Source organism: Anolis carolinensis, unplaced genomic scaffold (genome assembly GCF_035594765.1).
Source record: "Anolis carolinensis isolate JA03-04 unplaced genomic scaffold, rAnoCar3.1.pri scaffold_14, whole genome shotgun sequence".
Taxonomy (NCBI): Eukaryota; Metazoa; Chordata; class Lepidosauria; order Squamata; family Dactyloidae; genus Anolis; species Anolis carolinensis.
The window spans coordinates 1,775,326-1,800,985 of record NW_026943825.1 but is presented as its reverse complement, the minus strand read 5'-3'; the positions used below and the strand labels follow the sequence as shown (position 1 = coordinate 1,800,985).

At 43.0% G+C, this 25,660-nt stretch overlaps 1 protein-coding gene across 2 annotated transcripts; it reads right to left on the bottom strand.

Moving 5' to 3' along the window:
- Positions 1 to 2,001: 2,001 nt before the first annotated feature.
- On the bottom strand, positions 2,002 to 25,086 carry LOC100553877 (death-associated protein kinase 2). Of its 2 annotated transcripts, XM_062965092.1 has the most exons (14): positions 24,950 to 25,086; positions 22,715 to 22,748; positions 19,368 to 19,439; positions 19,121 to 19,254; positions 16,538 to 16,759; positions 12,602 to 12,740; positions 10,729 to 10,858; positions 9,516 to 9,564; positions 8,828 to 8,854; positions 7,379 to 7,531; positions 5,480 to 5,525; positions 4,383 to 4,472; positions 3,026 to 3,112; positions 2,002 to 2,906 (listed from the first exon to the last, which is right to left on the bottom strand). In XM_062965092.1, exons 3-14 carry the CDS (start codon positions 19,434 to 19,436, stop codon positions 2,826 to 2,828), a joined length of 1,227 nt encoding a protein of 408 aa, XP_062821162.1. In that variant the 5' UTR covers positions 19,437 to 19,439; positions 22,715 to 22,748; positions 24,950 to 25,086; the 3' UTR covers positions 2,002 to 2,825. The 2 variants fall into 2 exon arrangements, with proteins under 2 accessions (XP_062821162.1, XP_062821161.1); XM_062965091.1 differs by lacking the exon at positions 22,715 to 22,748 and having other exon boundaries at positions 24,950 to 25,085.
- Positions 25,087 to 25,660: the final 574 nt, after the last annotated feature.

The window sequence follows — 25,660 nt, the reverse complement described above, 5'->3', positions numbered from 1 at the left end:
GACATACAACAACCCTGAAACAACTACTTCTTCTTCTTCTTCTTCTTCTTCTTCTTCTTCTTCTTATTATTATTATTATTATTATTATTATTATTATTATTATTATTATTATTATTATTTATGATACAGCAAACAAGATAGATATCCTGTATTTTGTATCAAAAAATCACAAGTTAAACACTTTCCAAGTGTCTAGGACTGTGCGATGTATTTTCGGATGATGCGCGCAGATCCCAGTAGGGAGGCCTTTTGCAGTTGGCAGATCGTTATTATTATTATTTTATTATGACACAGCAAACAAGATAGATATGCTGGATTTCATATCACAAAATCACAAGTCGAACACTTCCCAAGTGTCTAGGACTGTGTGATGTATTTTTGGATGATGCATGCAGATCCCAGCAGGGTGGCCTTTTGCAGTTGGCAATAATAATAATAATAATAATAATAATAATAATAATAATAATAATAATAATAAGTAGTAGTAGTAGTAGTAGTAGTAGTAGTAGTAGTAGTACTGGAGCCCCCTCTAGTGGTCACTCGAGCTCTGCAGCCTCTTCACCTATTACTCCCCTATTTTTTAATGATCCCAGAGTGCTCTCTGGTAGCTAAAGACTACACTTCCCATCATCTCTCACCCTAGTTAGAGGAGCTGTTGAGCATGATAATCTAGCAACATTCTATGGGCCACATGGGAAACACCATGTGAACACCGAGCACAAAGTAGCTGCATGCAACAACATTCTGCGGAAACTTATTGGCAGCACATGGGGTGCAGAATCAATAATAATAATAATAATAATAATAATAATAATAATAATAATAATAATAATAATAATAATAATAATAATGGCCACCCTACTGGGATCTGCACGCATCATCCGAAAATACATCACACAGTCCTAAACGCTTGGGAAGTGTTCAACATGTGATTTTGTGATATGAAATCCAGCATATCTATCTTGTCTGCTGTGTCATAATAAAATAATAATAATAATAATAATAATAATAATAATAATAATAATAATAATATACTTTATTTTTATACCCCGCCTCCATCTCCCCGAAGGGACTCGGCGCGGCTTACATGGGGCCAAGCCCAAATAAAACAATAAAACATAGAGAAACATCAAAATACAAATAGAGTCTCACTTATCCAAGCTAAACGGGCCAGCAGAACCTTGGATCAGCGAATATCTTGGATAATAAGGATGGATTAAGGAAAAGCCTATTAGGTTATGATTTTACAGATTAAGCAACAAAACATCATGTTATACAACAAATTTGACAGGAAAAGTAGCTCAATACGCAGTAATATTATGTTGTAATTACTGTATTTACGAATTTAACATCAAAATATCATGATACAGTAGAGTCTCGCTTATCCAACGTTCTGGATTATCCAACGCATTTTTGTAGTCAATGTTTTCAATACATCGTGATATTTTGGTGCTAAATTCATAAATACAGTAATTACTACATAGCATTACTGCGTATTGAACTACTTTTTCTGTCGAAAATGTGTTGTATAACATGATTTTGGTGCTTAATTTTGGTGCTTAATTTGTAAAATCATAACCTAATTTGATGTTTAATAGGCTTTTCCTTAACCCCTTCTTATTATCCAACATGTTCGCTTATCCAACATTCTGCCAGCCCGTTTATGTTGGATAAGTGAGACTCTACTGTATATTGAAAACATTGACTGCAAAAATGGCTTGGATAACCCAGAAATTTGGATAAGCGAGGCTTAGATAAGTGAGACTCTACTATTCAGTTATTAAAATCCAACATTCCAAAACAAAACAAAAGAAATATTAATCATGTTAAAAGTATATTAAAATGTGGATTTGGCAGACCTGTATGTAATCGTGTAAGGCATGCAATCTGAACACGGAACATCTGGAGAAGCAGGACTTGGTCTCCTAACCAGGATGCCTGATCACTGTGTGTACAGGATGGGCTAATTTTGGAAGAACCAGGTCGGACATGAAACCAAAAGGATGTAATAAGAAAGTTTAATCGATGTTATTTGTTGGAACATATATAAAAATACACTCTGCACATACACACATCTTGAAGGCATTTCATGTCCTGAACCTTCTCTCTGGAAGAAAAGGCTCAGAGAAGTGGTCCTCATGCGACGGGAAAAGAGGGGTGAGTAGTTAGTGGTTTCCCATATCTGGGATGATGAAAAAGGGGCTCGTCTGTCTTTTGGTCTCCTCGTCTGAGGAGGAGATTGGGATGAGACTGAAGCTCCTGTTTGGAGAAATGACCTCGAGAAGGTCTCCCATACCTGGCTCTTGACCTCCAACTGGAACACATTTCACATTTTTGGCACATGCCACATTAGAAGACCCCGGTGGCGTAGTGGATTAAAGCCTCGTGACTTGAAGGTTGGGTTGCTGACCAGAAGGCTGCCAGGTTCGAATCCCACCCGGGGAGAGTGTGGGTGAGCTCACTTTCTCAGCTCCAGCTTCATGTGGGGACATGAGAGAAGCCTCCCACAAGGATGGTCAAAACATCAAAACATCCGGGCAAAGTCCTTACAGATGGCCAGTTCTCTACACACCAGAAGCGACTTGCAGTTTTTCACGGAAAAAAAAACCCAAACATGCCACATGAATCCCCTCCCCACCTTGTTGCGCTGAATATTAAGAAGAAATTGGAGAGGAGTTGAAATTCTGCTTGGTCGCTTTGGCTCGTGTGGCCCCGCGGTGAGAGTCCTTTGGGCTGCCCATCCCTCCTTGCAGCTGGAATGGGAAGCAACGGGATCTGGCAAGAGCTGCACCTCAGGGGGATGTTGCTTGCGACGATGCCCGATTTCAGGAGCAGATGCTTCTCCGCCTGCGCAGCAAGGCCACGGGGCTGGCGGCCACATCCTCCTGGTCGCTCTCGCAGTCGCGCTGGAAGGAGGTAAGAAAGGCAGAATGAAGGAGCAGTTTTGGGGAGAGGGCTGCTCCAGGCTGAAGCCTTCCTGCCCCCCACCCCCGGGCCAGGCACCCTCTCGAAATGCATCACCCACCAAGATCTCTTCTTCTTCTCTCCGCTGCTGGCACAAGAGACCCATGCGGCACAGGCGGTTGCAGGCAGACACCATGTTGTAGGAGAGCTGCCAAGATAGACGGCATGGGAAGAAGAGAGAAGGATGGGATCAGAGCCCCCTCGACGCATGCCTCCCTTCCCATCCATTGCACCGGGTAGAAAGGTCCTGACTCCAAAAGCCAAGTCTCCCTGCAGCTCAGAATCCTTTGGACCAGTGGTTCCCAAACTTATTTGTCCTGCCACCCCCTTTCCAGAAAAAATATGACTCAGCGCCCCCTGGAAAGGGGGGCGTGGCTTAGAGCAGTGCACGTGGCTCCTGGACAAGAGGGCAGGGCTGAGCCTCTCCCCTAGTCCAAGATGCAGGGCTCGGAGGGGAGGTGGGCGGGGCCACAAATGGGCAGCCAGGACTGGGATGGGCGGACTTATGAGCTCTGAGGCAGGGCTGAGCCTCTATCCCTGTCCTGTGGCGCCAGCCAGGACACAGGGGGCAGGGCTAGAGGAGGGGGCGGGGCCTCTTACCAAGACTGGGATGCGTGGAGTTACGAGCTCTGAGACAGGGCTGAGCTTCTATCCCTGTCCTGCGGCGCCTGCCAGGACACAGGGGCGGGGCTAGAGGAGGGGGAGGGGCCTCTTACCAGGGCTGGGGTGGGGAGTTACAAGCTCTGAGTCAGGGCTGAGCATCTATCCCTGTCCTGCGGCACCTGCCAGGACACAGGGCGCGGAGCAACAGGAGGTGGAGGGCCCTCTTCCCAGGACTGGGGTGGGTGGAGTTACGAGCTCTGAGTCAGGGCTGAGCATCTATCCCTGTCCTGCGGTGCCTGCCAGGACACAGGGCGCGGAGCTACAGGAGGGGGCGGGGCCTCTTCCCAGGACTGGGATGGGCGGAGTTACGAGCTCTGAGGCAGGGCTGAGCTTCTATCCCTGTCCTGCGGCGCCTGCCAGGACACGGGGCGGAGCTAGAGGAGGGGGCGGGGCCTATATACCCCGCCCCTGTGTTCTAACAAGCGCCTCAGGGAAGGTATACAGAGGCTCTTGGCAAGAGGCCCCGCGCCTAGCTCCGCCTTTTAGTCCTAAAAGGCCTCTCAGAAGTATAGAAGCTCAGCCCTGTCTCAGGCTCTTGGAAGGAGGCCACGCCCCCTTCCCTAGCTCCGCCCTCTGTGTCCCAACAAGGGGGCGGTAGTGCCCACTTTGGGAATCACTGCTTTGGACCATGGTGCTTGTCCCTTGGGGCCTCCAGACACGAGGACTCCAATTCCCAGAAGCCACAGACAAACAGGCCCCAAGTGTGCTGGCGGAACCAGTTCTGGGGACTCCGAGGTTTCGGCCTCTCCGTTTACCTTCCACTTCCGACGAGCGTTGAATTTGCGGAAGTTCTTCATGTTGATGGAGGACCGGCTCCGGTTTATGGCCTGCTTCCGGTTTAAGGGCTGAAATTGGAGAGGAGAGAAACAAGTATTTAGGATTCCAGCCTTCCTGCTCCCGGCCGTTTTGGAAAGACGATCTGGCAGCTCCCATCATCCCTCACGGTTGGCCAAGCCAACAGTTCTGACCTGGCCAACAACAACACAACATATTTGACAAAAACTTAAAACATTTCAACAATACACAAAATAAAATAATGGACAATACATTAAAATCCAAGCAGATAAAATCAGAGTAATTAAAAGCAAACTAGCGGGGACACACGAGCCCACTCCTCTCCCATGAACGATGCTTGCCTCTCCGCTTCTACTAACCCTACACTTATCCCCTGCAGCTGGAACCACCCATGGGTCTCATCAGGGCCGGCCCAAGGTAATTTTCAAGTGAAGTTTGGCACCGCCCTCCCCAAACCAATCACTGAAAAATAAAAGCGTTGGATAAGCGAAAATGTTGGATAATAAGGAGGGACTAAGGAAACGCCTAAATAAAGAACAACACTCTGAAAACAGGGGAATTCCAGACAGGAAACAATCAGGGCCAGCTAACACCTCCCAACCAAGGATGCCTCCAGGGAGGAAGCAGCCAGGCTTTGAATCTGCAAAGCCATTCAATGCTAATCAAGATGGCCAGTTGCAACATTCACACTAGCCTCAAACAGACAAGAGCTCTTTCTCCCACCCTGGACTTTCCACAGATATATAAACCCCACTTGCCTAGTTTCCAACAGACCTCACAACCTCTGAGGATGCCTGCCATAGGTGTGGGCCTGGCCCCGGAGACCAAAGCCAAGAGGAGACGGGGTGTGTGCACGCATGCGCACCCGGGAGAGCCTCAACTGCGCCCCCAACAGAATGGCACCACAGGCAAGTGCCTGGTTCGCCTGGCGGTTGAACCGTCTCTGGGTCTCATCCTACAAAGGGCCAATGAAGCCAATTGCTCCTGAGACAGAGACACCTTCCATGTCCTTCCCATGGCAGCTTGGCTATTTGCCTCCGACGTCCAGCTTTCTCACCTTAATCCATGGGTGCCTGAGGCACTCGCTGGCCGTCATCCGGTTCCTGAAACACACAAGAGAGGCTTCTCTCGTTCATGGATTCCATTTCCAACCTTTCCTCTACACAGACAGGTCTCTTGCCTCCCCTCCACCCCCACTGGAAGGAACTTTCTGGCTCCTAGGAAGGCCAGGGTCTCTGTCGCCCAAAATCCTTTGGACCATGGGGCTTGATCCTTGGGGTCTCCAGACACTGATGAAGGTGTCTTGGGAAAACATAATACTTGTATTGGAAACCATATATTGGATGTAATCATATTAGAAATAGGAATAAGAAAATATAGAATCATAAGCAGGATGTGGGCATATAGCCCCAAAATACATTCTGCCCTAGCAAATAGCAGACCAAAGTTCACCCAAAGTGGCAAAGACATCTGTTAAGTGTCAAGAAGACTAGGTAAGTCCTGTACCAGGCAACGTAAAATTAACCAAGGCTTTGGGGTTGTCAAGAGGGAGCTTAAGGTAACCTGGCGCCATGTAGGGGTGCTAATGGACCCTAAAAGCCTAGATAGAGGAAATTCCTCAGCTAATGGGACCCAAGAAAGCCAAGACAGGGAATTCCTTAGATAAGCCCTAATGGAGGGTCAGAGGTCTTGGAATTAGCCTATGTTTTAGAAAAATGCAAAAGCAGCTTTTAGTAAAGGCAAAAGTAGGACTTTTTTGACACTAACCGATGATGGATAATGCCCATATGACGTATGTAGATGAGTACAAAATGGCATTAAAAGCCCTGTGATTCTTTGTTCCGTACCCTTGCTTTCCTGATTACAGGAAAGGGTCCTAAGCTTATTCTTTGTGGCCACTGAGAATAAACGTTCATTTTTCTGCAGCACTCGGAACTCTCTTTGTCTCATTGCCTCAAAGCAGGGGTCCTAACTAAGGCCCGGGGGCCGGATGCGGCCCATCGAAGCCATTTATCTGGCCCCTACAGCACAAAGGAAGAAGGAGGTTGGACTAAATGGCCCAAGGGGTCTCTTCCAACCCTCTTTATTATTATTATTATTATTATTATTATTATTATTATTATTAACATTGAGGCTGGGTGGCCATCTGTCAGGGGTGCTTTGCTTGTGCTTTCAGTACACAAAAGCAGAAGGGGATTGGGCTCAATGGCCCAAAGGGTCTCTTCCAACCCTCTTTTTTATTATTATTGCTATTATTATTATTATTATTATTATTATTATTATTATTATTATTATTTATTGCTTGGTGGCCAACTATAGTCCGGCCCTCCAATGGTCCGAAGGATTGTGAACTTGTTAATGTGGGATTTGTGTATAGATAGTGTTTAAATGAAATTTGTGTCTAGCATGTATTGCATCATCCAGGAAATGCTATAGTGTGTAAAGAGTTAATTTGGTAAGGAGCTGTATTGACCTTGGATAGGTGGTTGGAGCCAGATAGGAGTGTCCAGACTACAAGTGTGTTTGTATCATTGCTGATTGCATTAGATGAGATCTGTTTCTGCCTGCTGAGAAGATCTGTGCTGTTTGCCTAGAGTGGAAGTCCTATGTCCATTGTCTGCAAGTCTGTTTGTCTTGTCAAGTAAAACTTTGTAAATACTTTTTACATCGTTTCTGACGTCCCTTCATTCTACGCTCAACTGACATCATTCATCTGCTGCTACGCTGCGCGCATTACTCTGACAATTGGTTATGGGCCCAGATCCCAGACCAGACAGAACTGGCCCCCTGTTTAAAAATTTTGGGGACCCCTGCCTCAAAGCTTTGTCTGCCATTTCACCATGAGGACTCCAATTCCCAGAAGCCACAGACAAACAGGCCCAAAGGGTGTTGGCAGTGCCAGTTCTAGGGTCTCTGAGTAAGACCATGAACCATGATTCCTGCTGCGGAACGTTACCCAGGCTCCTTGACCAGAAGCTGCCGGATGAAGTCCTTGGCCATCTCGGACGTCTGGCTGAAGTACTTCTCCTCGAACTCATAGTTTCCGGAGACCACGTTGGAGAGGGTTTCTGGGTCCGTCTCACCCTGGAAGGGGGACATGCCGCTCAGCCTGGGAGAGGAAGCGGAGAACAGGCTTGGCAGGTTTTGTTTATTTTCCAGAAGGGAGGCAGCTTTGGGGAATCAGAGCTGTCTCTCTAGTTAGTCCTTTGTTCTGGCTCATGTTTCTCTCCCTGGGCTTTCAAGAGGAACCAAGCAAAAAGCATCCCTGGGAGCCCAAAGTGTCACTCCAACAGAGCCGGCCCTAGGTATTTTTCAAGTGTAGGCAAACAGAATTTCGGTGCCCCCCCTCCAAACCAATCACTGAAAAATAAAAGCGTTGGATAAGCGAAAATGTTGGATAATGATAATAATAATAATAATAATAATAATAATAATAATAATAATAGGGGCCGGGCTGTGGCGCAGCTGGCTAGTAACCAGCTGCTATAAATCACTGCTGACCGAGAGGTCATGAGTTCGAAGCCCGGGTCGGGTTAAGCCTCCGACCATTAATAGCCCCGGCTTGCTGTTGACCTATGCAGCCCCGAAAGACAGTTGCATCTGTCAATTAGGGAAATTTAGGGACGCTTTATGCGGGAGGCTAATTTACAACACCATAAAACTGCCAGCAAAACACGAGGAAAGGAATGAGGAAGTACAGCCACTACTGGATGGTGAAGCAACAGCTCCCCCTGTGGCCGGAATCGTGAAGCTGGAAAAATGTTAAAAATGCCTCTGAGTCTGTCTAATGTATGTTGTTTGTCTGTTGGCATTGAATGTTTGCCATATATGTGTTCATTGTAATCCGCCCTGAGTCCCCTTCGGGGTGAGAAAGAAGGGCGGAATATAAATACTGTAAATAAATAAAATAAATAAAATAATAATAAATTTATTCTTATGCCAAGGGACTTGGGGCAACTTACATGGGGCCATGCCCAACACAACAATAAAACAACAACAGCAAAACAATAAAACAAATATCTCAACAATAAAACATCAGCATAATCATCAATAAAACAGTCATAAAAATCAACATACAAAATAAAATATTAAAAACAGAAGACGAATACACGGATCTGGGACAAAGTGCAGAATATTTCAGAATCGGGGAGAGGTAGTTTCACCACTAAAATAGTCAATAAAGGAGGGATTAAGGGAAAGCCTATTAAACATCAAATTACATTAAGATTTTACAAACTAAGCACCAAAACATCATGTTTTACAACAAATCAACAGAAAAAGCAGTCTCGACTGTGCTCCCGTATGTTTTGCGCCCAAAGCGACTGCCTAATTCGCCTCATTATTGGACCACCTCTGAACTCCAACATTCCCACAGGCAAACATAAATAGACCCTCAATTACTTACAAGATGTATGTGATGACGCCAATGCTCCTGCAAAAAAAGAGAGAAGAAGAAGAGTGAAGTCTGAAGAAATGCCAAGAAGACGTTATTCCACTTGACATTCGCTCTGCTTCGCAGGGAGACCTGACCAGGGAGAAACAGCTGGGGATGGCCTCCAGCATGCACATGATCCTTTGAGTTGCTGTGAGTTTTCTGGCCATGCTCCAGAAGCACTCTCTCCTGACGTTTCACCTACATCTATGCCAGGCATCCTCAGAGGTTGTGAGGTCTGTTGGAAACCAGGCAAGTGGGGTTTATACATCTGTGGAATAATGTCCAGGGTGGGAGAAAAAAAGAACTCTCGTCTGTTGGAGGCAAGTGGGAATGTTGCCATTGGCCAGCTTGATTAGCATTGAATGGCCTTGCAGCTTCAAAGCCTGGCTGCTTCCTGCCTGAGGAAATCCTTTGTTGGGAGGTGTTACCTGCCCCTGATTTTTGCCAGTGATTCCAGCCATCAATACCTTTGACAACTTGTATATTTTACAAATAATCTCCAGTGCAAGAAAGCCTTTATTTGCAGGACGGTTTTTCCAGCCATGCACAGAGGGATAAACAAAACGGAAAGACAGAGCGAGAGTGCCTCTGTGCATGTCTGGTTTGCAACCACTTTCTGGGGCCCTTGGCTCAGAGAAAAAGGGAAAGGGAGACTTACCACATGTCTGTGGCTGTGCTCAAAGCCTCGTAGTTGATCACTTCAGGAGCTGAGGAGGAGAGAGACGGGAAGCACTTTATCTGTAGCACTGTAGCACTTTATCTATGTTTTGAGTTTACAACTTATAATGTGCACTTTGCTAATATTACATCCTCACTGTTTTAAAATTCTGTTTTTAATAAGTGTGTTTTAATTCTTTTTGGTTAATGTGTAAATATTACAATGGGTGCATGTTATTGTTTATTGATGTATTGTATATCATTATTGTTTTGTATTTGATTTCTGTGAGCCGCCCCAAGTCCCCTCCGGGGGAGATGGTGGCGGGATACAAATAAACTTATTATTATTAGTAGTATTATTACTAGCTTTGCCCGGCCATGCGTTGCTGTGGCTTATGGTTTCAGAGTGTTGTTCTTTATTTACTGTCCTGATTTTAGAGATTATATTGTTCTGCATTATTATATCACAGTAATTATTACATATTATATTTATAACCTTATATTATCTGCTTAGAACTGGATTATATGAGGCCCCTTCTACACAGCTGTATAAAATGCACACTGAAGTGGATTATATGGCAGTGTGAACTCAAGATAATCCAGTTCAAAGCAGATAATGTAAGATTATAAATGGGTTATATAGCTGAGTGGAAGGGCCTTGAGTCTACACTGCCATATACTGTAATCCAGTTAAAATCTGATAATCTGTATTTTATAGCCAGTGTGGAAGAGGCCTAAGTGAGGCCTAACTCTGCCTGTCCCCTGGGCTGAGTGGGTTGCTAGGAGACCAAGTGGGTGGAGCTTAGCCTTCTAACTGGCAGCAACTGGATAAAAACAATTATTCCTCTCCCTCTAATTAGGACTTTATTTTTCTTTTCTTTTTGTTATATGAACGTAGAGGCATGGATGAGGGGTTGTGCTGCCAAGTTTAGTGTTTCTGGGATGTGTAGTTTTGTTGTTTTGTCCTAGGCCAAAATTTCATTACCCTTATATATATATAGATTATTATTATTATTATTATTATTATTATTATTATTATTATTATTAGTATTAGTAGTAGTAGTAGTAGTAGTAGTAGTAGTAGTAAGGGTCCAGGGCAAGCACAACCTTAGAAAAGGGATCCCACTCCCTTCCCACCCTCACAGGAGCAATACCGAAAACAGACTGGTTAGGCTGGCCTGTATGTTCGGGACCCTCTTTGGCTCCCCACTCACCGATGTACTGGGGGGTCCCGCAAAGACTTTTGAAGGGCACGCCTTCCTCCAGCTTTTGGGCCAAGCCAAAGTCGATGATCTTGATGGCAGGGTTGGGGACGTCCTTCTGGAAGAGCATGATGTTCTCCGGCTGCAGGAGGGACCAAGGAGCCCACATGGGGTGCGTGCGGGGGGCCGGCAAAGAGGCACCCCTTCCCCAAATAGCCCTCAGGCTTATCTATGGACACCCCTCCCTCCCTTGGTTATATACAGAGATTAGGTTAAGGTTTTCCCTGATGTTAAGTCCAGTCATGTACGACTCTAGGGGTTGGTGCTCATCTCCATTACGAAGCCATTTTTTGCAAATTTTTAAATGTATTTTTCAAAAAGTATTTTTTATAAGAAAACTACAAAGCCCATCTCCTTGAACTTTTGGCACAATCACCCCATGTGCCAGGGCACTACTTCTCCCAAGTTTCGGAGAGATTCGCACACCCGCTGATTTTTTGCAAATTTTTAATGTATTTTTCAAAAAGTATTTTTTATAAGAAAACTACAAAGCCCATCTCCTTGAACTTTTGGCATGTAGACACCTCCAAGGTCATGTGGCCACTGGCATGACTGCATGGAACGCCGTTACCTTCCCACCAGAGCAGTATCTATTGCTCTACTCACACTGGGGGTTGGTGCTCATCTCCATTTTTAAGCCCAAGAGCCGGCGTTGTCCGTAGACACCTCCAAGGTCATGTGGCCACTGGCATGACTGCATGGAATGCTGTTACCTTCCCACCGGAGCAGTATCTATTGCTCTACTCACACTGGGGGTTGGTGCTCATCTCCATTTTTAAGCCCAAGAGCCGGCGTTGTCCGTAGACACCTCCAAGGTCATGTGGCCACTGGCATGACTGCATGGAATGCCGTTACCTTCCCACCGGAGCAGTATCTATTGCTCTACTCACACTGGGGGTTGGTGCTCATCTCCATTTTTAAGCCCAAGAGCCGGCGTTGTCCGTAGACACCTCCAAGGTCATGTGGCCACTGGCATGACTGCATGGAGCGCCGTTACCATCCCGCTGGAGCAGTACCTATCGATCTACTCACACTCTGGGGGTTGGTGCTCATCTCCATTTCTAAGCCAAAGAGCCGGCGTTGTCCGTAGACACCTCCAAGGTCATGTGGCCACTGGCATGACTGCATGGAATGCCGTTACCTTCCCACCGGAGCAGTATCTATTGCTCTACTCACACTGGGGGTTGGTGCTCATCTCCATTTCTAAGCCAAAGAGCCGGCGTTGTCCGTAGACACCTCCAAGGTCATGTGGCCACTGGCATGACTGCATGGAGCGCCGTTACCTTCCTGCCAGAGCAGTACCTATTGATCTACTCACATTTGCATGTCCGTAGACACCTCCAAGGTCATATGGCCATAAGCATGACTGCATGGAGAACTGTTACCTTCCTGCCGGAGCGGTACCTATTGATCTACTCACATTGGCATGCTTTCGAACTGCTAGGTTGGCAGAAGCTGGAGCTAACAGTAGGCGCTCACTCCGCTCCCCGGGTTTGAACCTGGGACCTTTCGGTTTGCAAGTTCAGCAGCTCAGTGCTTTAACATGCTGTGCCACCGGAGGCTCTATTATTATATTACATTTTATTATTATTATTATTATTATTATTATTATTATTATTATTATTATATTGTATTACATTACAATATGATTTTTTAATATATGTATATACTGGAGGCTCCACAGAGAGATTAAACTGTGCTAAATTCAGCAAATTGAGGTTGAGAGATGCACCATGATCCAAACCAGGGAGCCACCAAGGTCCACGGGTGTTTGCTAAGTGGCTGCTTCCGGAGGAAGCCAGGATGGTCCTCTCGGGAAAGGTACCTTGAGGTCAAAGTGGGCGATGTGGCAGGAATGCATGTAGGCCACCCCACGGAGGATCTGCTCCATGAACTCAATGGCTGCCTCCTCCGTCAGCATCTCCTTCTCGGCGATGAAGTCAAAAAGCTCTCCCCCGTGGATGCTGCAAGGAGAGGAGAGGAGAGAAAGGAGGATGGAGGTGGTTGGCTCTGAATGGACTTCCAAGGAGAAGTCCAGGAGAAGTCCTTCTCCTTCCAGAACAAAAACAAGGGAGCGGGGGGGGGGGGGGGTGTCCAATAATATTTTGGAAAATAACTGCAAACACTCTCTGGGCACATATACTTTTGAAAATACTGTATATACAGTAGAGTCTCACTTATCCAACATAAATGGGCCAGCAGAATGTTGGATAGGCAAATATCTTGGATAATAAGGAGGGATTAAGGAGAAGCCCATTAAACATCAAATTAGGTTATGATTTTACAAATTAAGCACCAAAACATCATGTTAGACAACAAATTTGACAGAAAAAGTAGTTCATTACACATTAATGCTATGTAGTAATTACTGTACAGTAGAGTCTCACTTATCCAACATAAACGGGCCAGCAGAACGTTGGATAAGCGAATATGTTGGATAATAAGGAGAGATTAAGGAGAAGCCTATTAAACATCAAATTAGGTTATGATTTTACAAATTAAGCACAAAAACATCATGTTTTACAACAAATTTGACAGAAAAAGTAGTTCAATGTGCAGTAATACTACGTAGTAATTACTGTATTTATGAATTTAGCACCAAAATATCACAATATATTGAAAACATTGACTCCAAAAATGTGTTGGATAATCCAGAACGTTGGATAAGTGGATGTTGGATAAGTGAGACTCTACTGTATTTACAAATTTAGTACCAAAATATCATGATGTATTGAAAACATTGTCTACAAAACTGCGTTGGATAATCCAGAATGTTGGATAAGTGAGACTCTACTGTACTCAAGTATAAGCCGACCCGAATATAAGCAGAAGCACCTAATTTTACCACAAAAAAAAACTGGGAAAACATTGACTCCAGTATAAGCCGAGGGTGGGAAATTTCAGAAACAAAAATAAATCCCAATAAAATTACATTGATTGAGGCATCGGTAGGTTAAATGTTTTTGAGTATTTACATCAAGCTCATGTTTAAGATAAGACTCTCTGACTCTGATCAAATCATTATTCTCATCTTCTTCTATGTAAATGCCCTTATGTATCCTTTTAATAATAATAGAGTAAACTAATACATGTAATAATAATAATAACAACAATAATAATAAATAAAGGAAAATAATACATGTAATCTTATTATTATTTTTATTATGTAATAATAAAAAGAGTAAAATAGTAAATGTAATAATAATAATAAGATCAGAGTGAAATAATAAATGTATTATTAATAATAATAAAAATAGAGTAAAATAAAGGTAATAGTAGCAACAATAATAGAGAAAAATAATAAATGTGATAATACCAATAATAATAGAGAAGAATAATAAATGTACCATATATTCTCAAGTATAAGCCAACCTGAATATAATAAGCCAGCCAGGACCCTCATCCGAGTATAAGCCGAGGAGGTTTTTTTCAGTCTTAAAAAAAGGGCTGAAAAACTAGGCTTATATTCAAGTATATACAGTAATTTTATACTTTATATATACTGTATATATACTGTATATACAGCCTGTGGTGTATATTGTACCACAATAAGATGTAAACCACACTCAGCAGAATCAGACATCACGATTAACAACAAACAAAAGACAACAACTATCTCAAGCAATTATCAATCAACACAAAAATTGAAGAAGGTAACAGACTTCAAATACTACTACTAATGTGAGTATAAAGAAGGTGGAGGTCACAGCATCAATACAACCTAATGTAGACTGACCAGCACCACCAGACTAAGCCACAGCAACATGTGGCCGGGCACAGCTAGTTATATATAAAATGTAATATTACTAATAATATCTATATATATAAAAGAGTGATGGCATCACGGCGACCCACAAAACAACAAAACTACAGGCCCCCCCAACCTCGAAATTTGACAACACAACCCATCATCCACGCCTCTAGGTTGATACAACAAAAAGAAAAGAAAAATAAAGTCCTAATTTGAGAGAGAGAGGAATAATTGCTTTTATCCAATTGCTGCCAGTTAGAAGGCTAAGCTCCTCCATCTTGGTCTCCTAGCAACCCAATAAAAAAAAATTAAAAACACTAAAAAAAAATTAAAAACACTAAAAAATTAATACAATAAAATACTATAACAGAAAATAACTAAAAATAATACAAGAAAATAATAAAATATAATAAAAAGATAACTTACAATAAAATTTAAAAAAATACAAATAACGTCAAATAAAAATTACACAATTTTTAACCAATACCACCACCAAAACTACACATCCCAGAAACACTAAACTTGGCAGCACAACCCCTCATCCATGCCTCTACGTTCATACAACAAAAAGCTCCAGCTACTCCAGAAAACGGCCAGGCTTTGAGGCTGCAAGGCTATTCACTGCTATTCCACCTGGCCAACAAAGGATTCCCATAAGCCACAGCAACGCGTGGCCGGGCACAGCTAGTTACCATATAATGATATAGTGCAATATAGTAATTTATTGCTTATATTGTGCTGTGCTTATAATATATTGTATGTAAATTTGATTTGTAAGCCGCTCTGAGTCCCCTCCGGGGTGAGAAGAGCGGGATATAAATGTAGTCAATCTATATATATAAAAGAGTGATGGCATCAGGGCAGCGGACAAAACAACAAAGCTACAGGCCCCCCAACCTCGAAATTTGACAACACAACCCATCATTCACGGCTCTAGGTTGATACAACAAAAAGAAAAGAAAAATAAAGTCCTAATTACAGGGAGAGGAATAATAGTTTTTATCCAATTGCTGCCAGTTTGAAGGCTTATATTGCACTGTATAATTTTTATATATGCGTCTTATTGTAAGCCGCCCTGAGTCCCCTGTTGGGTGAGAAGGGCAGGATATAAATATAAAATAAGCTCCGCCCACTTGGTCTCCTAGCAACCTATTCAGCCCAGGGGACAGGCACAGTTAGGCCTCACTTAGGCCTCTTCCACAGATTATCAGATTTTAACTGGATTATATGGCAGTGTAGATTCAAGGCCCTTCCACACAGCTATATAACCCATTTAGAATCTTATATTATCTGCTTTGAACTGGATTATCCTGACCCCACATTGCCATATAATCCACTTCAATGTGCATACTAAACATAAAGACTACCATACAACAGACATTCAATACCACCACTACCTCAACAATTTCTCACCAACACCATTAGACAACGCCACAGCAACGCGTGGCTGGGCACAGCTAGTCTATATGTATAAAAGAGTGATGGAATCCCGATGACCGACAAAACAACAAAACTAAAGGCCCCCCAACCTTGAAAATTGACAGCACAACCCCTCATCCACGCCTCTAGGTTGATACAAGAAAAAGAAAAGAAAAATAAAGTCCTAATTAGAGGGAGATGAATAATTGTTTTTTATCCACTTGCTGCCAGTTAGAGAAGGCTAAGCTCTGCCCACTTGGTCTCCTAGCAACCCACTCAGCCCAGGGGACAGGCAGAGTTAGGCCTCACTTAGGCCTCTTCCACACTGCCTATAAAATACATAGACCCCTCTACCCTCACCACTTTCACAGTACACAAAAAACCAAATGCATACTCAACATAAAGACAACCATACAACAGACATTCAATACCACCACGACCTCAACAATTTCTCACCAACACCATCAGACAACGCCACAGCAACGCGTGGCTGGGCACAGCTAGTAAATAAATAATAATAAATATTTACAACCTAACGGACATGGGTCTCAGCTCTACCTCCCCTCTGCCCAACCTGCTGATGGGACTTACAGCTCCAGAATCAGGACCATCTCAGCTTTGCTGGCAAAGACGTCATGGAGGCGCATGATGTTGGGGTGTTGCAGCTGGCGCAGGATGTTCACCTCCCGCGACACCTGCTCGCGGTCCAGGCCCAGCCGGCTCCCCTTCCGCTTCCGGATCTTGACCGACTTGGCTGCAAAGAAGGCGTCCGTCTCCCGCTCCCGGCAGCGCCTCACCACCCCAAAGTGGCCGCTGGAGGAGGAGGCGAAAAGGAAGTCACCGGGGGAGAAAGCACATGAGAACAAGGGTTGTCCCACCACATTGATGCCCCGAGATCTTCCTCTCCAAAGAAACCAAAGCATGGAAGACTTTCTCTACATAAGGCAAAAGAAGCTGATGGTGTGGAACTGTGCTGCCTGGTGCGCGCCTTCCAAAGCTTTGCCTGTTTATAATGGTATTGTAATTATAATTTAATTAATAATTAATTATTGAGGGTGCTTTGCTAGTGCTTGTGGTGCACAAAGGCAGAAGCGGGTTGGACTGAATGGCCCAAGAGGTCTCTTCCAACCCTCTTTCTTATTATAATTATTATTATTATTGACAGAAGGACACAGTAGAACACAGCAAACGAGATATTTATGCTGGATTTCGTATCACAAAATCACAAGTCGAACACTTCCCAAGTATTTAGGACTGTGTGATATATTATTATTATTATTATTATTATTATTATTATTATTATTATATTGTATGACACAGCAAACAAGATAGATATGCTGGATTTCGTATCACAAAATCACAAGTCGAACACTTCCCAAGTATTTAGGACTGTGTGATTTATTATTATTATTATTATTATTATTATTATTATTGTATGACACAGCAAACAAGATAGACATGCTGGATTTCGTATCACAAAATCACAAGTTGAACACTTCCCAAGTATTTAGGACTGTGTGATATATTATTATTATTATTATTATTATTATTATTATTATTATTATGACACAGCAAACAAGATAGATATGCTGGATTTCATATCACAAAATCACAAGTCGAACACTTCCCAAGTGTCTAGGACTGTGTGATGTATTATTATTATTATTATTATTATTATTATTATTATTATTATTATTATTATGATATTGTATGACACAGCAAACAAGATAGATATGCTGGATTTCGTATCACAAAATCACAAGTCGAACACTTCCCAAGTATTTAGGACTGTGTGATATATTATTATTATTATTATTATTATTATTATTATTATTATTATTATATTGTATGACACAGCAAACAAGATAAATATGCTGGATTTCGTATCACAAAATCACAAGTCGAACACTTCCCAAGTATTTAGGACTGTGTAATATATTATTATTATTATTATTATTATTATTATTATTATTATTATTATTATTATTATTATTATTATTATTAACATTGAGGCTGGGTGGCCATCTGTCAGGGGAGCTTTGCTTGTGCTTTTGGTGCACAAAGTCAGAAGCGGGTTGGACTACATGGCCCAAGGGGTCTCTTCCAACCCTCTTTACTATTATTATTATTATTATTATTATTATTATTGACACAAAAACACATTATTACACACAGCTAATGAGACCTTTATGCTGGATTTCGTATCACAAAATCACAAGACGAACACTTCCCAGGCATTTAGGACTGTGTGATTTATTATTGTTGTTGTTGTTGTTGTTGTTATTTGAAACACAACAAGTTGAGTCCACAGCAGACACTCTGCTGACCGTTGCATTGGATCACACATCGGACACTTCCCAAATGTCTAGGACTATGTGATGTATTGGTGATTATTATTATTATTATTATTATTATTATTATTATTATTATTATTATTATTATATACACAACGACATTGTATGACACAGCAAACGAGATCTATATGCTGGCTGTTGTATTGGATCCCACATCAGACACTTCCCAAGTGTCTACGTAGGACTGTGTGATTTATCGGCAAATAATGCATGCAGATCCCAGTAAGGTGGCCTTTTGCAGTTGTTGTTGTTGTGGTTGTTGTTGTGGTTGTTGTTGTAATTATGATTATTATGATTATTATTATTATTATTATTATTATTATTATTATTAACATCCTTGAGACTGGGTGGCCATCTGTCAGGGGTGCTTTGCTTGTGCTTTTGGTGCACAAAGGTAGAAAGGGGTTGGACTACATGGCCCAAGGGGTCTCTTCCAACCCACTTTATTATTTTTATTATGATTATGATTATGATTAAGGCTGTATTTGTTCCCATTTTGTTTTGTTTTTACTTCAAAATAAGGTATGCGCAGTGTGCACGCAAATTTGTTCACAGTTTTTGAAAAACTAGAGGATTTATTTATTTATTTATTATTCAAACTTCTATGCCGCCATGCTCCGAGCCCTAGGGGAGTGGCGGCATATAAGTTTGAATAATAAATAAATAAATAAATAAATAAATAAATAAATAAACAAACAAACCTCTAGTCTGGCTCTCCAATGGTCTGAGGGACTGTGAACTGGCCCCCTGTTTAAAAAGTTTGGGGACCCCTGTCCTAAACACCCAAACCACCCAACCAGCTGGCCCTCTGGCTCCTCACCTGCCCAGCTTCTCCAGCAGCTCGTACAGCTCCTCCACGCTGCCATGCCGAACACTACTAGGGCTGCAGCCAGGTGTCTGGCCGTCTGTGCTCACAAAGACTTCATCGTCATTGCCTCCGTCCTCCTTGTCCTCCTGCAGGGTGGGAGAAGGAAGAAGGAAGGGATGTGGATGGGGACACCACTGCCTGGAGACCACACTCCCTCCCCTGTGGTCCACAGACCCCGTAGCCCCAAAGCCCATCTCACCTTGTTCCCTCTGTTTGGACTCCCGGCCTCGTCGCAGGTGAGGACCTCCGCCCCGCCATCCTTGGCCATCAGCTGTCAAAAATAAGTCCACAGGACCCTTCAGCTCCACGGTCCGTTCTCTCCCTGTCTCTGCACTCTCTTAAATCCCCCCAAACTGAGGGGGTGAAAAGAGATTCTTTTCTGTCCGATTTTCCGAGTCAATCTAAGCCACCCATTGAGGTGGGTAGGAAGAGATGTTTGCCCCTCCTCGCGACGTTTGGACAAGGCAAATCCTCTTTCCCTGGCAGCCCCACAACTGCCAACATGATTCAATGCATGCACAATTGGATACATATATCCACATCGACACTTGCCCTGTCACTTTATAGTTTGATTTTTGTTCAGATTTATCTTCCCTATTTGTTGTGTCTATTTGATGTATTTAACGCCTTGGGTAATTGTTTAATATTTTAATTATGTCTATCTTAAACTATGACTTGTTCAATTTGTTTTTAAATGAGTTGTTTGATGTCTTAACTGTTGATTTTATGATATTATATGACTGTATTGGGCTTGCCCCCATGTGAGCCGCTCCAAGTCCCCGTTGGGGAGATGGAGGCGGCATACAAAAATAAAGTTGTTATTATTATTATTATTATTATTATTATTATTATTATTACAGTATTATTATTATTGACACAACAACATTGTATGACACAGCAAACAAGATAGATATGCTGGATTTCGTATCACAAAATCACAAGTCGAACACTTCCCAAGTGTCTAGGACTGTGTGATGTATTATTATTATTATTTTATTATTATTATTATTATTATTATTATTATTATTATTATTATTATTATTATTATTATTATTACCATTATGACACAGCAAACAAGATAGACATGCTGGATTTCGTATCACAAAATCACAAGTCGAACACTTCCCAAGTGTCTAGGACTGTGTGATGTATTATTATTATTATTATTATTATTATTATTATTATTATTATTATTATTATTATCGTATGACACCGCAAGCAAGATAGACATGCTGGATTTCGTATCACAAAATCACAATTCGAACACTTCCCAATTGTCTAGGACTGTGTGATGTATTTTCGGATGATGCACGCAGATCCCAGTCGGGTGGCCTTTTGCAGTTGGCAGATCGCGATTTTGTCAATGTCTATTGCTTCCAAATGCCGGCTGAGATCTTTTGGCATGGCACCCAATGTGCCCATCACCACCGGGACCACCTGCACTGGTTTCTGCCAGAGTCTTTGAAGTTCAATCTTGAGGTCCTGAGAGCGGCTGAGTTTTTCCTGTTGTTTTTCGTCAATGCGACTGTCACCTGGGATGGCGACATCAATGATCCAAACCTTGTTCTTTTCCACAACTGTGATGTCTGGTGTGTTGTGTTCCAGAACTTTGTCAGTCTGGATTCAGAAGTCCCACAGTATCTTTGTGTGCTCATTTTCCAATACTTTTGCAGGTTTGTGATCCCACCAGTTCTTTGCTGCTGGGAGGTGGGACTTAAGGCATAAGTTCCAATGAATCATTTGGGCCACATAGTTGTGCCTCTGTTTGTAGTCTGTCTGTGCGATTTTCTTACAGCAGCTGAGGATGTGATCCATGGTTTCGTCAGCTTCCTTGCAGAGTCTGCATTTTGGGTCATCAGCTGATTTTTCTTTTGATATGGTCAAAATTGACTAATCAATAAAGAGTTGTTGTTGTTGTTGATTTTTCGATCTTGGCCTGAATTGCCTTTGTCCTGCTGTCTTGCTCCTGGGCTGCAAGGATCAGGCCTTCTGTCTCCTTCTTCAGGGTCCCATTTGTGAGCCAGAGCCAGGTCTTCTCCTTATCACCTTTTCCTTCAATTTTGTCAAGGAACTTTCCATGCAATGTTTTGTTGTGCCAGTTGTCAGCTCTAGTTTGTAGTGTGGTTTTCTTGTACTGGGTGTTGTTGTTGTTGTTGTTGTTGTTATTATTATTATTATTATTATTATTTATTATGAATGGCCTTTGTCCTGATGGCTTGCTCCTGGGCTGCAAGGATCAGGCCTTCTGTCTCCTTCTTCAGGGTCCCATTCGTGAGCCAGAGCCAGGTCTTCTACTATTATTATTATTATTATTATTATTATTATTATTATTATTATTAATTGCATTTGTTCTGATGTCTTGCTCCTGGGCTGCAAGGATCAGGCCTTCTGTCTCCTTCTTCAGGGTCCCATTCGTGAGCCAGAGCCAGGTCTTCTACTATTATTATTATTATTATTATTATTATTATTAATTGCCTTTGTCCTGATGTCTTGCTCCTGGGCTGCAAGGGTCAGGCCTTCCGTCTCCTTCTTCAGGGTCCCATTCGTGAGCCAGAGCCAGGTCTTCTACTATTATTATTATTATTATTATTATTATTATTATTAATTGCATTTGTTCTGATGTCTTGCTCCTGGGCTGCAAGGATCAGGCCTTCTGTCTCCTTCTTCAGGGTCCCATTCGTGAGCCAGAGCCAGGTCTTCTACTATTATTATTATTATTATTATTATTATTATTAATTGCCTTTGTCCTGATGTCTTGCTCCTGGGCTGCAAGGGTCAGGCCTTCCGTCTCCTTCTTCAGGGTCCCATTCGTGAGCCAGAGCCAGGTCTTCTACTATTATTATTATTATTATTATTATTATTATTATTATTAATTGCATTTGTTCTGATGTCTTGCTCCTGGGCTGCAAGGATCAGGCCTTCTGTCTCCTTCTTCAGGGTCCCATTCGTGAGCCAGAGCCAGGTCTTCTACTATTATTATTATTATTATTATTATTATTATTAATTGCCTTTGTCCTGATGTCTTGCTCCTGGGCTGCAAGGGTCAGGCCTTCCGTCTCCTTCTTCAGGGTCCCATTCGTGAGCCAGGTCTTCTCTTTATCAGCTTTTCCTTCAATTTTGTCAAGGAACTTGCCATGTAGTGTTTTGTTGTGCCAGCTGTCAGCTCTAGTTTGTAGTGCGGTTTTCTTGTACTGATTCTTTGTCTGCTGTGTTTCTGATTTTTTATTTTTTTATCATTATTATTATAATTATTATTATTATTGTTATTCTTTCATGGCTTATGCTCCAACCAGTTGTAGCTGTTCCTCCAGTGTGAAGGAAGCCACTTCCTCTTTTGGGGAGGCCCTGGGGCCAACGACTCCCCTAAAGAATGCGGAAAGCCAGCCAGACTTGCCCCCACCCTGTTTCCAGGAAGTGGGGCTCCAAGACAAAAACACCACCACCTTTCCTCCCACTCCCTGTGTTCCATTGAGCATGGATTCAAGAGGGATCTGGTTCCAGGGGAGGAATCAGGGGTCCCGCATCCATCGCCCAAGGCCGGCTTACCTGTCCGCCGGAGCCCTGCTTCCCGAAGGGGCACCTGAAGGGGAGGAGGAGAGAAGTCTGGCGAGGGCGGTGTCAGGAGTCACTGCCTCTGCCTCTCCTCCGGTCACTTCCTCCTCCCCAGGAGACCCAAAGCAAAGCGCCTCCCCCTTACAGACACATGTACACACAGAGGAGGAATATTGGCACACCTGAAAAGGTGGAGAGGGAAAGAAGAGGGGCTCCTGGCCCCACCAAAAATCCCACATTGTAGTCAATGTAGTCAAACAACAGGAAAAACTCAGCCGCTCTCAGGACCTCAAGATTGAACTGCAAAGACTCTGGCAGAAACCAGTGCAGGTGGTCCCGGTGGTGATCGGCACACTGGGTGCCGTGCCAAAAGATCTCAGCCGGCATTTGGAAACAATAGACATTGACAAAATTACGATCTGCCAACTGCAAAAGGCCACCTTACTGGGATCTGCACGCATCATCCGAAAATACATCACACAGTCCTAGACACTTGGGAAGTGTTCGACTTGTGATTTTGTGATATGAAATCCAGCATATCTATCTTGTTTGTTGTGTCATAAAATAATAATAATAATAATAATAATAATAATAATAATAATAATAATAATAATAATAATAAATCACACAGTCCTAGACACTTGGGAAGTGTTCGACTTGTGATTTTGTGATATGAAATCCAGCATATCTATCTTGTTTGTTGTGTCATAATAAAATAATAATAATAATAATAATACATCACACAGTCCTAGAAACTTGGGAAGTGTTTGACTTGTGCTTTTGTGATACGAAATCCAGCATATCTATCTTGTTTGCTGTGTCATACAATAAAATAATAATAATAATAATAATAATAATAATAATAATAATAATAATAATAATACATCACACAGTCCTAGACACTTGGGAAGTGTTCGACTTGTGATTTTGTGATACGAAATCCAGCATGTCTATCTTGTTTGCTGTGTCATACAATAAAATAATAATAATAATAATAATAATAATAATAATAATAATAATAATACATCACACAGTCCTAGACACTTGGGAAGTGTTCGACTTGTTATTTTGTGATACAAAATACAGCATATCTATCTTGTTTGCTGTGTCATAAAATAATAATAATAATAATAATAATAATAATAATAATAATAATAATAAATACATCACACAGTCCTAGACACTTGGGAAGTGTTCGACTTGTGATTTTGTGATACGAAATCCAGCATGTCTATCTTGTTTGCTGTGTCATAATAATAATAATAATAATAATAATAAGTACTCTAAACAAAGGATGCCCCAGAAGCAGGAAGAAGACAGCAGATAAGCTTTTCAATGCTAATTAAGGTGATTAACTACAACATTCACACTGACCTCTCTCACCACAGATATGTATTTACTTTCCTTGCTTCGTTTTCTCCATGCCTCACAACCTCTGAGGATGCCTGTCATAGATGTGGGCGAAACGTGAGGAGAGAATACTTCTGGAACATGGCCACACAGCCCCAAAAAATACAACAATAAAGAGCCTCACATTCCTGACCCCAAATGCTCCCCAAGGGAGGCTGTTGCAAGAAGACTTGATGGATTCCTGATGTCTGGCTTGCTTTTTTCCAGCCAAAAAGAGGATCGGGGAGGGAGGGGGGCAGAGGAGCTGGATGGCCCCCAAGACAGGGTCCAAAGAAGACCCCTGGGACTCAAGGGTTGGCTTCATTAGGAACAGCCTTTCTGGGAAGGTCTGCTTTTCTGGGGTAAACAAGGGGTCCCACGCTTGGGAGCATCTTGACTCCCTTCCAGCCGCATTTTTGTTGGTCTGAGTCATGTTTTTCTGGCGTTTCTGGCCATAGATTGGGAAGAGGGGAGGCAGCGAAAAGCCACCCTAGAAAGGAGAGGCTCTGCAACCTGGAGAGACAGACCCAGGAAGCCTGGTCCTAGGATCCAAGATTGGGAAGGTGTTGGATTATGGTTGTATGTGTGTGAAATGTAAATCAAGTGTTTCTGCTGTTTTTGCAGAATAGAGGAATTGGTGTGGCAGACGATTGCAACCAATTCATCAGGGGGCTGGTGTGAAGATCATCCATGGAGCTTGAAGAAACCCACCCAGCACGCACCACAAAGGCCATCCAGTCCCACCCCGTCCTGCCTTGAAGGGAGATGCCACCAATGCCCTCCCATCAGAAGGCTACCAAGGCTCTGTTTGCAACCAGGTGAGTCAGAGAATGAGCCTACCTTGCAGGGAGGGCAGGAGGGATGGTTTGGTTGGTCCAGAAGGAAAAAAGGGCTCCTTCCCAGCTCCGTCTGCCTCGGTTTGGCTCTGGCTCTGCGCCTCCCTCATTCCGAAGCCACTGCCCAAAAGAGGACGGGCTGTTTTAGAAACCTCCCCTTTATCCGTCCCCCAAATCATAGAATCCTAGAGTTGGAAGAGACCTCCTGGGCCACCCAGTCCAACCCCATTCTGCCAAGAAGCAGGAAAATCTCATTCAAAGCACCCCCGACAGATCCAGCCTCTGGTTCAAAGCCTCCAAAGGAGCCGCCTCCACTACACTCCGCGGCAGAGAGTTCCACTGCTGAACAGCCCTTCTCACAGTGAGGAAGTTCTTCCTGATGTTCAGGTGGAATCTCCCTTCCTAGAATCATAGAATCGTAGAGTTGGAAGAGACCTCATGGGCCATCCAGTCCAACCCCATTCTGCCAAGAAGCAGGAGAATCGCATTCAAAGCACCCCCAACAGATGGCCATCCAGCCTCTGCTTAAAAGCCTCCAAAGAAGGAGAGTCTGATGCAGAGAGTTCCACTGCCGAACAGCCCTTCTCACAGTGAGGAAGTTCTTCCTGATGTTCAGGTGGAATCTCCCTTCCTAGAATCATAGAATCGTAGAGTTGGAAGAGACCTCATGGGCCATCCAGTCCAACCCCATTCTGCCAAGAAGCAGGAGAATCGC

What these genes read in the sequence shown, in the direction of transcription:
- LOC100553877 (XM_062965092.1), bottom strand. Translation starts at nt 19,436, where the DNA reads ATGGCCAAGGATGGCGGGGCGGAGGTCCTCACCTGCGACGAGGCCGGG. An exon ending in TCGCCCACTTTGACCTCAAG is followed by an intron (nt 10,859 to 12,601) that starts GTACCTTTCCCG and finishes TCCCTCCTGCAG; the next exon opens with CCGGAGAACATCATGCTCTT. An exon ending in CTTCTGGTCAAGGAGCCTGG is followed by an intron (nt 5,526 to 7,378) that starts GTAACGTTCCGC and finishes TGTGTGTTTCAG; the next exon opens with GAACCGGATGACGGCCAGCG.